Source organism: Oncorhynchus gorbuscha, unplaced genomic scaffold (genome assembly GCF_021184085.1).
Source record: "Oncorhynchus gorbuscha isolate QuinsamMale2020 ecotype Even-year unplaced genomic scaffold, OgorEven_v1.0 Un_scaffold_1236, whole genome shotgun sequence".
NCBI classification, from domain to species: Eukaryota; Metazoa; Chordata; class Actinopteri; order Salmoniformes; family Salmonidae; genus Oncorhynchus; species Oncorhynchus gorbuscha.
The window spans coordinates 6,796-20,786 of record NW_025746072.1 but is presented as its reverse complement, the minus strand read 5'-3'; the positions used below and the strand labels follow the sequence as shown (position 1 = coordinate 20,786).

The 13,991-nt window shown below is 45.1% G+C and overlaps 1 protein-coding gene across 1 annotated transcript in view; it reads right to left on the bottom strand.

Moving 5' to 3' along the window:
- Positions 1 to 13,754, bottom strand: part of LOC124021864 (2-hydroxyacylsphingosine 1-beta-galactosyltransferase-like) — a 51,386-nt gene extending 37,632 nt beyond the window's left edge. The window contains exons 1-2 of the mRNA XM_046337000.1: positions 13,533 to 13,754; positions 7,501 to 8,138 (exon numbers count right to left, since the gene is read on the bottom strand). Coding sequence (XP_046192956.1) covers positions 7,501 to 7,953 — 453 coding nt within the window. The 5' untranslated portion in view covers positions 7,954 to 8,138; positions 13,533 to 13,754. The remainder of the gene's footprint in view (positions 1 to 7,500; positions 8,139 to 13,532) is intronic.
- Between the last annotated feature and the right edge of the window lie 237 nt (positions 13,755 to 13,991).

Below are 13,991 nucleotides of genomic sequence, written 5' to 3'. Positions count from 1 at the left end.
TATAACACTGGAGGAGACCAACCATAGATATAACACTGGAGGAGACCAACCATGGAGATACCAACACTGGAGGAGACCAACCATAGATATAACACTGGAGGAGACCAACACTGATATAACACTGAGGAGACCAACTGGAGGAGACATAGATATAACACTGGAGGAGACCAACCATAGATATAACACTGGAGGAGACCAACCATAGATATAACACTGGAGGAGACCAACCATAGATATAACACTGGAGGAGACCAACCATAGATATAACACTGGAGGAGACCAACCATAGATATAACACTGGAGGAGACCAACCATAGATATAACACTGGAGGAGACCAACCATAGATATAACACTGGAGGAGACCAACCATAGATATAACACTGGAGGAGACCAACCATAGATATAACACTGGAGGAGACCAACCATAGATATAATGGACTGGAGGAGACCAACCATAGATATAACACTGGAGGAGACCAACCATAGATATAACACTGGAGGAGACCAACACTGGAGGAGACCAACCATAGATATAACACTGGAGGAGACCAACCATAGAATAACACTGGAGGAGACCAACCATAGATATAACACTGGAGGAGACCAACCATAGATATAACACTGGAGGAGACCAACCATAGATATAACTGGACTGGAGGAGACCAACCATAGATATAATACTGGAGGATATAACACTGACCAACCATAGATATAACACTGGAGGAGACCAACCATAGATATAACACTGGAGGAGACCAACACTGGAGGAGACCAACCATAGATATAACACTGGAGGAGACCAACCTGGAGGAGACCAGATATAACACTGGAGGAGACCAACCATAGATATAACACTGGAGGAGACCAACCATAGATATAACTGGAGGAGACCAACCATAGATATAATACTGAGGAGACCAACACTGGAGGAGACCAACCATAGATATAACACTGGAGGAGACCAACCATAGATATAACACTGGAGGAGACCAACCAAGATATAACACTGGAGGAGACATAGATATAACACTGGAGGAGACCAACCATAGATATAATACTGGAGGAGACCAACCATAGATATAACACTGGAGGAGACCAACCATAGATATAACACTGGAGGAGACCAACCATAGATATAACACTGGAGGAGACCAACACTGGAGGAGACCAACCATAGATATAACACTGGAGGAGACCAACCATAGATATAACACTGGAGGAGACCAACCATAGATATAACACTGGAGGAGACCAACCATAGATATAATACTGGAGGAGACCAACCATAGATATAACACTGGAGGAGACCAACCATAGATATAACACTGGAGGAGACCAACCATAGATATAATACTGGAGGAGACCAACCATAGATATAACACTGGAGGAGACCAACACTGGAGGAGACCATACCACTGGAGGAGACCATAATACTGGAGGAGACCAACCATAGATATAACACTGGAGGAGACCAACCATAGATATAACACTGGAGGAGACCAACCATAGATATAATACTGGAGGAGACCAACCATAGATATAACACTGGAGGAGACCAACCATAGATATAACACTGGAGGAGACCAACCATAGATATAACACTGGAGGAGACCAACCATAGATATAAACACTGGAGGAGACCAACCATAGATATAAGACCAACCATACTGGAGGAGACCAACACTGGAGGAGACCAACCATAGATATAACACTGGAGGAGACCAACACTGGAGGAGACCAACCATAGATATAACACTGGAGGAGACCAACCATAGGATATATATAACTGGAGGAGACCAACCATAGATATAACACTGGAGGAGACCAACCATAGATATAACACTGGAGGAGACCAACCAGGAGACCAACCATAGATATAACACTGGAGGAGACCAACCATAGATATAACACTGGAGGAGACCAACACTGGAGATATAACACTGGAGGAGACCAACCACTGGAGGAGACCAACCATAGATATAACACTGGAGGAGACCAACCATAGATATAACACTGGAGGAGACCAACCATAGATATAATACTGGAGGAGACCAACCATAGATATAACACTGGAGGAGACCAACCATAGATATAACACTGGAGGAGACCAACCATAGATATAACACTGGAGGAGACCAACCATAGATATAACACAACAATGGAGAGACCAACCATAGATATAACACTGGAGGAGACCAACCATAGATATAACACTGGAGGAGACCAGGAGACCAACCATAGATATAATACTGGAGGAGACCAACACTGGAGATATAACACTGGAGGAGACCAACCATAGATATAACACTGGAGGAGACCAACCATAGATATAACACTGGAGGAGACCAACCATAGATATAACACTGGAGGAGACCAACCATAGATATAACACTGGAGGAGACCAACCATAGATATAATACTGGAGGAGACCATAGATATGGACTGGAGGACCCAACCATAGATATAACACTGGAGAGTTTATATAATCCAAACAGACCAAACTGGAGGAGACCTGAATCCTTAACAGATATAAAACTGGAATAACAGACCTCTAGTCTGTAGATAATAACAGGAGAGACCAACCATAGATATAACACTGGAGGAGACCAACCATAGATATAACACTGGAGAGACCAACCTGATATAACAGCCTCTGATGAAGACCAAAACACGACAGGACAGGAGGAGACACAATCACAGCACGGAGAATTCTAAACAAGGAACCGACAGGACAGGAGGACCAACACTGGAACACAAATAACACTGGAAGAAACCATAGACTCTAATCACTGGAAAGGATCGGGAACAGGTGTGGGAAGACTAAATGATGATTAGGGGAATAGGAACACTGGGGGCAGGAGACAAATAATAGAGAGAAGACTGGAGGAGACCAACCATAGATATAATACTGGAGGGAGACCAGGGATAGATATAATACTGGAAAGAACCAAATAAGACCAGCAGAGGAAACAAATAGAATGGGGAGCACAGGGACAAGACCATGATAATAAATACAAACATGACAGACCCCCACTCATAACACTGAGGAGACCAACCATAGATATAATACTGGAACGGAGAAATCATCGATATAATACTGGAGTCCCGAGACCAACCATAATATAACACTGGAGGAGACCAACCATAATATAACACTGGAGACCCCAACCCTGAGAACGCATGTCCATGATCTAATGTACCTTGTAAATAGGTGACCAACTCATAGACATAGGACGGGAGGGGGAGGGAAGACGAACGGGGGTGAAACCAACCAGGAGACATAAGACTGATGGACGCGACCAACCATAGATATAACACTGAAGAGGAGACCAACCATAGATATAACACTGGAGGAGACCAACCCAATGATATAACGCTGGAGTCCAACCATAGATATAACACTGGAGGAGAGGACCAACACTGGAAGACCAACCATAGATATAACACTGGAGGAGACCAACCATAGATATAATCACTGGAGGACCAACCACAGATATTCCCCGAGGAGACCAACCAGACCGGTAACACTGACGTCCAACACTGGAGGAGACCACCATAGATATAACACTGGAGGAGACCAACCATAGATATAATACTGAGGAGACCAACCATAGATATAATCTGGAGGAGACCAACCATAGAACACTGGAGCCAGACCAACCATGATACGCTCCTGAGTAACCAAAAGCTGGAGAATAGACCAAGAGTGCCTAACACTGGAGAGACCAGCTAACTTGGCAGAACTGGGAGAAAAACCAACCATAGCCCACTGAAGAACAACCATAGATATAACACTGGAGGACCAAAAGGAGGTTACTGGACAAGAGACCAACACAGTGTGAGTGAGTGCTTGATATAACCTGTCTTTCAATTCCCAGACTGTTACTGGAGGACACGCCAACCATAGATATAATCCCTGGAGGAGACCAACAGAAGAACTAAACAGACGGGATATAACAGGCTGGAGGAGACCAACCATAGATATAATACTGGAGGAGACCAACCATAGAAAACACTGGAAAGACCACGCCCATAGATATAACACTGGAGGAGACCAACCATAGATATAACACTGGATGTACTCAAGGTTCTTATGGTCTGACCAAACGACAAAAGGAGGAGACCAACCACTAGATATAATTCTGGAGGAGACCAACCATAGATATAACACTGGACGGACCCACATCATAGATATAACACTGGAGGAGACCAACCATAGATAAACACTGGAGGATGAACCTTATAGACTGGAAGCGCTGGAGATAGAGGCTCCCACCCTACCATCTGAGATATAACCTGGAGGAGACAATGAATTGTCCATAGATATAAGTACTGGAGGGAGACCAAATAGTTCTTTTAGATATAAAACTCCTGGAGGAACCGACCACTTAAAACACGTGACAGAAGTAAGAGCTGTGAGAGGGGCAGCAACTTGACCGAGATATAACACTGGAGGAACCAACCGATAGAAACTGGAGGAGACCAACCATAGATATAACACTGCAACTCGACACGTGGAGGAGACCAACCATAGATATAACACTGACAGCTTGGACCAACACTAGCGGAATCCATCTGAATGCCTTCAGCGGAAATAACGGAACCTGAGAAAAGTAACACTGGAGGAGACCATGAAAAGAGCACTAGATATAACGTGGAGAGACAATTCAACACTGGAGGCGCTAGATATAACACTGGAGGAGACTGAACATGATATAATCTGGGAGAAAAAACCAGGATAGATATAATACTGGAAGATAGACAAAAACAAAGATGTTCAGCATGTCTCTCAGAACATATTAACTACTGGAGGAACCAGCTGGCGCATATAACACTGGAGAGACCAACCATAGAAAATGCCCTAACGGAGTGTTAAACCAACCATAGATATAATACTGGAGGAGACCCCCATGATACGAACACTGGAGGAGACCAACCAACTAGATATAACACTGGAGGAGACCAACCATAGACATAACACTGGAGGAGACCAACCATAGATATAACACTGGAGGAACCAACCATAGATATAATTCAGCCAACCATAGATATAACACTGGAGGAGACCAACCATAGATATTAACACTGGAACCCCGCCCCGGCCGGAGAAGACCAGAAGACTATAACACTGGAGGAGACACAACAAGATATAATACTGGAGAGACCAACCAGCCGACAGAGAGTATAACACCTGGAGGAGGAGATATAACACTGGAGGAGACCAACCATAATCATAACACTGGTGAGGAGGAGACTAAACCATAGATATAATACTGGAGGAGACCAACCATAGATATAACACTGGAGGAGACCAACCATGATATAACACTGGAGGCACTCCTGTCAAATCGCCAACCTCCTGATAAGTAGGGACAGAAGAAACGGAGGGATGGCAGATATAACACTTCACTGACAGAAAACCATAGATATAACACTGGATAGGATAGAATTACTAGACCAATTAAGGATACTAGCCAGGGATGACCAAATATAACAGGTGTAAACGGAACGGAAAATCAAAAAAGAAATAGTCTAATACTGTGGTTACCAGATACTGTGAGAGTTAAAGACCAAATTTGATACTGGGAAGATGACATCTAAGGCAAACATGGGCGAGACTTGTCAACGGTCTGATATAGGAATGTTATGTTTCCGAACCCATGCTGGTCCAACCATGATATAAACCTCTGGAGCCAACCAGAGTCAATCAAGGCCAACTGCATAGATATAATACTGGAGGAGACCAACCATAGATGGACCGACCATAGAATACTGTACAAGATCTAGATGAAGAGAACTGAGTAGTAGCGCAACCAGTAGATATACTGATGGGCTCTGGCCTCTTACTGGACATGAATTAACAAAATGTCCAGCAACTCCGCAATAGAGGCAACACTGGAGGTGACCAACCCCTCTGATATAACACTGGAGGAGACCAACCATAGAATCCCTCCCAGCTGCATGGGCTCAGTCTCAAAGCCAGAGGAGGGACCAGATGGATATAATGCTGAGCAGGAAACACCATAGATGCGAGCTCTCTGGAGGAGACCAACGAGCCAACCATAGATCTACCCGTCGTTCTGGACGGATGGCGAGACCAACCATAGATATAACATCTGAAGGAACCTCCCGGGAGAGAATCTCATCCTATAACCACTGGAGGAGACCCTCCAGAAATACGAGGAGCAGCGCCGGCTCGTTCCACTCACTGAGGCAGGAGACCAACTCATAGATATAATCCTGGATGGACCGTTCACCTTGGCATATAGGAAGCCAGGGCCCTAGAAGCCTGGAGGACCAAAAACTGAACGGTAACAAAAACCCCATAGAATCATCTCCTCTTTAAAGTTCTGGAACTTGTAAGAGCAATCAGCCCAACCTCCCAGATAGCTGTGCCCCATTCTGGAGGAGACCAACCAGTAGATATAATGACTGGAGGAACCCCATAGAGCTCTCTCTGGAGGAGAGTATGTGTTGGGTGGAGAGAGAACACAATATAACACTGGTGAGAAAGGAGCGGCAACTCAGTGGGCTAACCTGGAGTAGCAAGGTGGGTTATTAACCCTAGGTTCTGGAGGCTCCAGGCCAGGAAGTAACAGGTGGAGGAGACCAACTCTGGAACTGTAACACTGGAGGAGACCTGGAGCCATAGTTCTCCACGGCATGGCGAGCAGCAGACAATTCCTGCTGGAGGAGACCAACCATAGATATAACACTGGAGGAGACCAGTGTAGATCTGAAGTCGCTGGGTCCATTCACTGGTCGGTTCCTTCTGTCATAGAGACCAACTATAGATATAACAGGTGAAAGAGGACCAAAAGCGACTTAACAGGAAACCAGACCATAGATAAACACTGAGGAGACAAACCTAGATATAAACAGGAAATGTCCAAACAGGGAATAACACTGGAAACCTCTACCATAGATAATAACAGGAGAAGACCAACCACAGATATAACACTGGAGGTAGACGCAGGCCATAGCTGAACAGAGACACCAACTCATAGATAGCCTACTGATGAAGGCAGAAACCACGATATAACAGGGCGAGACACAATCACAGCACGGTGAATTCTAAACAAGGAACCGACACTGACAGGAACGGAACACAAAGGAAGAAATAGGGACTCTAATCAGGGGAAAGGATAGATATAACACTGGAGGAAGACTAAATGATGATTGGAGGGAATAGGAACACTGGGGGCAGAACAACCATAGATAGAAGACTAGCGAGAGAAGAGAGGAGGGGGAGACCAGAGGGATAGAAAGAGGGAAAGAACCTAATAAGACCAGCAGAGGGAAACGAATAGAATGGGGAGCACAGGGACAAGACATGATAATAAATGACAAACATGACAGGAGGAGACCAACCATAGATATAACACTGGAGGAGACCAACCATAGATATAACACTGGACGAGACCAACACTGTTGAGGTTAGTACACACAAAACACAGGTTTGTGTGTGTGTGTGTGTGTGTGTGTGTGTGTATACTAACCTGAGGTAACGGGCTGGCAGGTTTGGTCAGTACCCCCCCTACATAGACAACATGTGGTAGAGTGGGCCTCGGAAACTCCAGGGCCAGATCAGTAGACAACATCCACAGCCTGCTCCCCTGAACCAGATCCTGCATGGCCACCCGCGGCTCCACGCCGTGCTTCCTCATGATGCGCTCGTACTTAGGTAACACCAGGTACTGAACACCGAAACGGGATACCAGGTACACCGCCGTGTTGGTAATCCTCTGGACTAGAGACATCTGATCGGTGAGGAGAGAGTTGAACTCTGGGACGTACGAGAGAGGGGCAGGAGCCCCGACCTCCGCTGGGTACCATAGGCCCGTGGAGAAGACAGCGTAGGGAACCCCGAGGATGTGAGCGATCACGAACCCACACATCTCGTTGGGGTCGACCAATAAAAGGTCAAATTTGGCATCCTTGAGTTGGGTCATGACCTCTTTGTTTCCCACAACGGCGTCGCAGTTCTGGGCGTAGTGGTCGAGGATGTCGAAGAGTTCCAACGCCGTGAGACGACCAGAGAAGATGTTGCTGACCTTTGACTGGAGGAAACTGTCGGCTGTGGAGGAGTTGAAGATGCCTGGGTAACGCTGGAAGGTGTAGTGGGGGGAGGGGGCACCTAGAGGAGAGGTGAGGAGAGGGAGAGGAGAGGAGATCCCAAGGGGCAATATAGTAACATGAGAGTACTTTATTATCCCACAGCTAACAGTACAGACTACTAGTAACATGTACACAGCTAACAGTACTAGACTACTACAGCTAACAGTACTAGACTACTACAGCTAACAGTACTAGACTACTACAGCTAACAGTACTAGACTACTACAGCTAACAGTACTAGACTACTACAGCTAACAGTACTAGACTACTACAGCTAACAGTACTAGACTACTACAGCTAACAGTACTAGACTACTACAGCTAACAGTACTAGACTACTACAGCTAACAGTACTAGACTACTACAGCTAACAGTACTAGACTACTACAGCTAACAGTACTAGACTACTACAGCTAACAGTACTAGACTACTACAGCTAACAGTACTAGACTACTACAGCTAACAGTACTAGACTACTACAGCTAACAGTACTAGACTACTACAGCTAACAGTACTAGACTACTACAGCTAACAGTACTAGACTACTACAGCTAACAGTACTAGACTACTACAGCTAACAGTACTAGACTACTACAGCTAACAGTACAGTAGACTACTACAGCTAACAGTACTAGACTACTACAGCTAACAGTACTAGACTACAGTACAGCTAACAGTACTAGACTACTACAGCTAACAGTACTAGACTTACTACAGCTAACAGTACTAGACTACTACAGCTAACAGTACTAGACTACTACAGCTAACAGTACTAGACTACAGCTAACAGTACTACTACTACAGCTAACAGTACTACAGCTAACAGTACTAGACTACTACAGCTAACAGTACTAGACTACTACAGCTACAGTACTAGACTACTACAGCTAACAGTACTAGACTACTACAGACTACTAACAGTACTAGGTTACTACAGCTAACAGTACTAGGTTACTAGACTACTACAGCTAACAGTACTAGGTTACTAGACTACTACAGCTAACAGTACTAGACTACTACAGCTAACAGTACTAGACTACTACAGCTAACAGTACTAGTACTAGGTTACTAGACTACTACAGCTAACAGTACTAGACTACTACAGCTAACAGTACAGTACTAGACTACTACAGCTAACAGTACTAGGTTACTAGACTACTACAGCTAACAGTACTAGGTTACTAGACTACTACAGCTAACAGTACTAGACTACTACAGCTAACAGTACTAGGTTACTACAGCTAACAGTACTAGGTTACTAGACTACTACAGCTAACAGTACTAGCTTACTAGACTACTACAGCTAACAGACTACTAGGTACTAGGTTACTACAGCTAACAGTACTAGACTACTACAGCTAACAGTACTAGACTACTACAGCTAACAGTAGACTACTACACTACTACTAGCTAACAGCTAACAGTACTAGAGCTAGGTTACAGTACTACTACAGCTAACAGTACTAGGTTACTAGACTACTACAGCTAACAGTACTAGACTACAGCTACAGCTAACAGTACTAGACTACTACAGCTAACAGTACTAGACTACTACAGCTAGCTAACAGTACTAGGTTACTACAGCTACAGTACTAGCTAACAGTAACAGTACTAGGTTACTACTACTACAGCTAACAGTACTAGACTACTACAGCTAACAGTACTAGACTACTACAGCTAACAGTACTAGGTTACTAGACTACTACAGCTAACAGGTACTACTACTACTACAGCTAACAGTACTAGACTACTACAGCTAACAGTACTAGACTACTACAGCTAACAGTACTAGACTACTACAGCTAACAGTACTAGACTACTACAGCTAACAGTACTAGACTACTACAGCTAACAGTACTAGGTTACTAGACTACTACAGCTAACAGTACTAGGTTACTAGTACTAGGTTACTAGACTACTACAGCTAACAGTACTAGACTACTACAGCTAACAGTACTAGGTTACTAGACTACTACAGCTAACAGTACTAGGTTACTAGACTACTACAGCTAACAGTACTAGGTTACTAGACTACTACAGCTAACAGTACTAGGTTACTACAGCTAACAGTACTAGGTTACTAGACTACTACAGCTAACAGTACTAGGTTACTAGACTACTACAGCTAACAGTACTAGGTTACTAGACTACTACAGCTAACAGTACTAGACTACTACAGCTAACAGTACTAGGTTACTAGACTACTACAGCTAACAGTACTAGGTTACTAGACTACTACAGCTAACAGTACTAGGTTACTACAGCTAACAGCCCCACAGAATGGATTAAACACGGCAAATCTCTATAAGGGCTGCTGGGAGACCCTCAACATACACAGCTAACAGCTTCTAGAGGCAGCTCCCCAAATCAACAGCTAACAGCTTCTAGAGGTAGCTCCCCTGATCAACAGCTAACAGCTTCTAGAGGCAGCTCCCCTGATCAACAGCTAACAGCTTCTAGAGGCAGCTCCCCTGATCAACAGCTAACAGCTTCTAGAGGCAGCTCCCCAAATCAACAGCTAACAGCTTCTAGAGGCAGCTCCCCTGATCAACAGCTAACAGCTTCTAGAGGCAGCTCCCCAAATCAACAGCTAACAGGTTCTAGAGGCAGCTCCCCTGATCAACAGCTAACAGCTTCTAGAGGCAGCTCCCCAAATCAACAGCTAACAGCTTCTAGAGGCAGCTCCCCTGATCAACAGCTAACAGGTTCTAGAGGCAGCTCCCCTGATCAACAGCTAACAGGTTCTAGAGGCAGCTCCCCTGATCAACAGCTAACAGGTTCTAGAGGCAGCTCCCCAAATCAACAGCTAACAGCTTCTAGAGGCAGCTTCCCTGATCAACAGCTAACAGGTTCTAGAGGCAGCTTCCCTGATCAACAGCTAACAGGTTCTAGAGGTGGCTCCCCAAATCAACAGCTAACAGCTTCTAGAGGTAGCTCCCCTCCCTGATCAACAGCTAACAGCTTCTAGAGGTAGCTTCCCTGATCAACAGCTAACAGCTTCTAGAGGTAGCTCCCCTGATCAACAGCTAACAGGTTCTGTAAAGGCGTTCCAGTCAGCCATAATGGAGCTGCTTGTTAGTTTAATTTACAGGGCCTAAGTAACCCACAGAGATGGTAAACAATGTTTTATGAGTGTGTACGTTACAACCTACAGTGACAAAGTAAACATAGGCGAAATCTAAGGTTTGTCTGTCTCACCCTCAACACTAACACATCATGTGGGGAATTAACCCTGGGAGAATATATTTAAAACAAACATATTTTTAAAACATGGCCACAAGAAACCTGAGGGAGATTTTAAGGAAATGTGTTTTAGTAAAATGTTCAGTTTAAATTGTTAAAAGTCGTCATTGTGCATAGAGTCGTTTGGTTTGTTAAACTTTGAAATCAGTGTTTTTTTCTTAGGCAGACATTTTAAGTAAAAAAATTGCAAATCTGTTACCGTGGAAATTACAATGACCCTCTACTTAGTAACACAATGTTACCTGGCCCACCTCTGACCCTCTACTTAGTAACACAATGTTACCTGGCCCACCTCTGACCCTCTACTTAGTAACACAATGTTACCTGGCCCACCTCTGACCCTCTACTTAGTAACACAATGTTACCTGGCCCACCTCTGACCCTCCACTTAGTAACACAATGTTACCTGGCCCACCTCTGACCCTCCACTTAGTAACACAATGTTACCTGGCCCACCTCTGACCCTCTACTTAGTAACACAATGTTACCTGGCCCACCTCTGACCCTGCTACTTAGTAACACAATGTTACCTGGCCCACCTCTGACCCTCTACTTAGTAAGACAATGTTACCTGGCCCACCTCTGACCCTCTACTTAGTAACACAATGTTACCTGGCCCACCTCTGACCCTCTACTTAGTAACACAATGTTACCTGGCCCACCTCTGACCCTCTACTTAGTAACACAATGTTACCTGGCCCACCTCTGACCCTGCTACTTAGTAACACAATGTTACCTGGCCCACCTCTGACCCTGCTACTTAGTAACACAATGTTACCTGGCCCACCTCTGACCCTCTACTTAGTAACACAATGTTACCTGGCCCACCTCTGACCCTGCTACTTAGTAACACAATGTTACCTGGCCCACCTCTGACCCTGCTACTTAGTAACACAATGTTACCTGGCCCACCTCTGACCCTCTACTTAGTAACACAATGTTACCTGGCCCACCTCTGACCCTCTACTTAACACAATGTTACCTGGCCCACCTACCCTCTACTTAGTAACACAATGTTACCTGGCCCACCTCTGACCCTCTTAGTAACACAATGTTACCTGGCCCAGTAACACACAATGTTACCTGGCCCACCTCTGACCCTCTACTTAGTAACACAATGTTACCTGGCCCACCTCTGACCCTCTACTTAGTAACACAATGTTACCTGGCCCACCTCTGACCCTCTACTTAGTAACACAATGTTACCTGGCCCACCTCTGACCCTCTACTTAGTAACACAATGTTACCTGGCCCACCTCTGACCCTCTACTTAGTAACACAATGTTACCTGGCCCACCTCTGACCCAATGTTACCTGGCCCACTCTGACCCTCTACTTAGTAACACAATGTTACCTGGCCCACCTCTGTAACACAATGTTACCTGGCCCACCTCTGACCCTCTACTTAGTAACACAATGTTACCTGGCCCACCTCTGACCCTGCTACTTAGTAACACAATGTTACCTGGCCCACCTCTGACCCTGCTACTTAGTAACACAATGTTACCTGGCCCACCTCTGACCCTCTACTTAGTAACACAATGTTACCTGGCCCACCTCTGACCCTCTACTTAGTAACACAATGTTACCTGGCCCACCTCTGACCCTCTACTTAGTAACACAATGTTACCTGGCCCACCTCTGACCCTCTACTTAGTAACACAATGTTACCTGGCCCACCTCTGACCCTGCTACTTAGTAACACAATGTTACCTGGCCCACCTCTGACCCTGCTACTTAGTAACACAATGTTACCTGGCCCACCTCTGACCCTCTACTTAGTAACACAATGTTACCTGGCCCACCTCTGACCCTGCTACTTAGTAACACAATGATACCTGGCCCACCTCTGACCCTGCTACTTAGTAACACAATGTTACCTGGCCCACCTCTGACCCTGCTACTTAGTAACACAATGTTACCTGGCCCACCTCTGACCCTCTACTTAGTAACACAATGTTACCTGGCCCACCTCTGACCCTGCTACTTAGTAACACAATGTTACCTGGCCCACCTCTGACCCTCTACTTAGTAACACAATGTTACCTGGCCCACCTCTGACCCTGCTACTTAGTAACACAATGTTACCTGGCCCACCTCTGACCCTGCTACTTAGTAACACAATGTTACCTGGCCCACCTCTGACCCTCTACTTAGTAACACATTGTTACCTGGCGCCCCTCTGACAGCAGGAAGGAAGTATCATGTCCCTGGAGGTGGAGTTCTGTGGCCAGGGTCTTGAAGATGTAGAGATGGGACTCAAACATGATGGGAGGGACTACGATGATCCTGGAGGACCAGCATGCACTGGGGTACAGGGAGAGGTGGAGGAGGAGGGAGAGGAGCGACGGGGGAGGGTGCATGGCTGGGAGGAACAGCGGGGAGGAGATGAAGAGAGAAAAAAAACGAGTTAGTTGTCATAACAACAAGAGGAGGACAGAACACATATTTATCAGGATCAATGACATCAGGACAGAACACATATTTATCAGGATAAATAACATCAGGACAGAACACATATTTATCAGGATAAATAACATCAGGACAGAACACATATTTATCAGGATAAATAACATCAGGACAGGACACATATTTATCAGGATCAATAACATCAGGACACATATTTATCA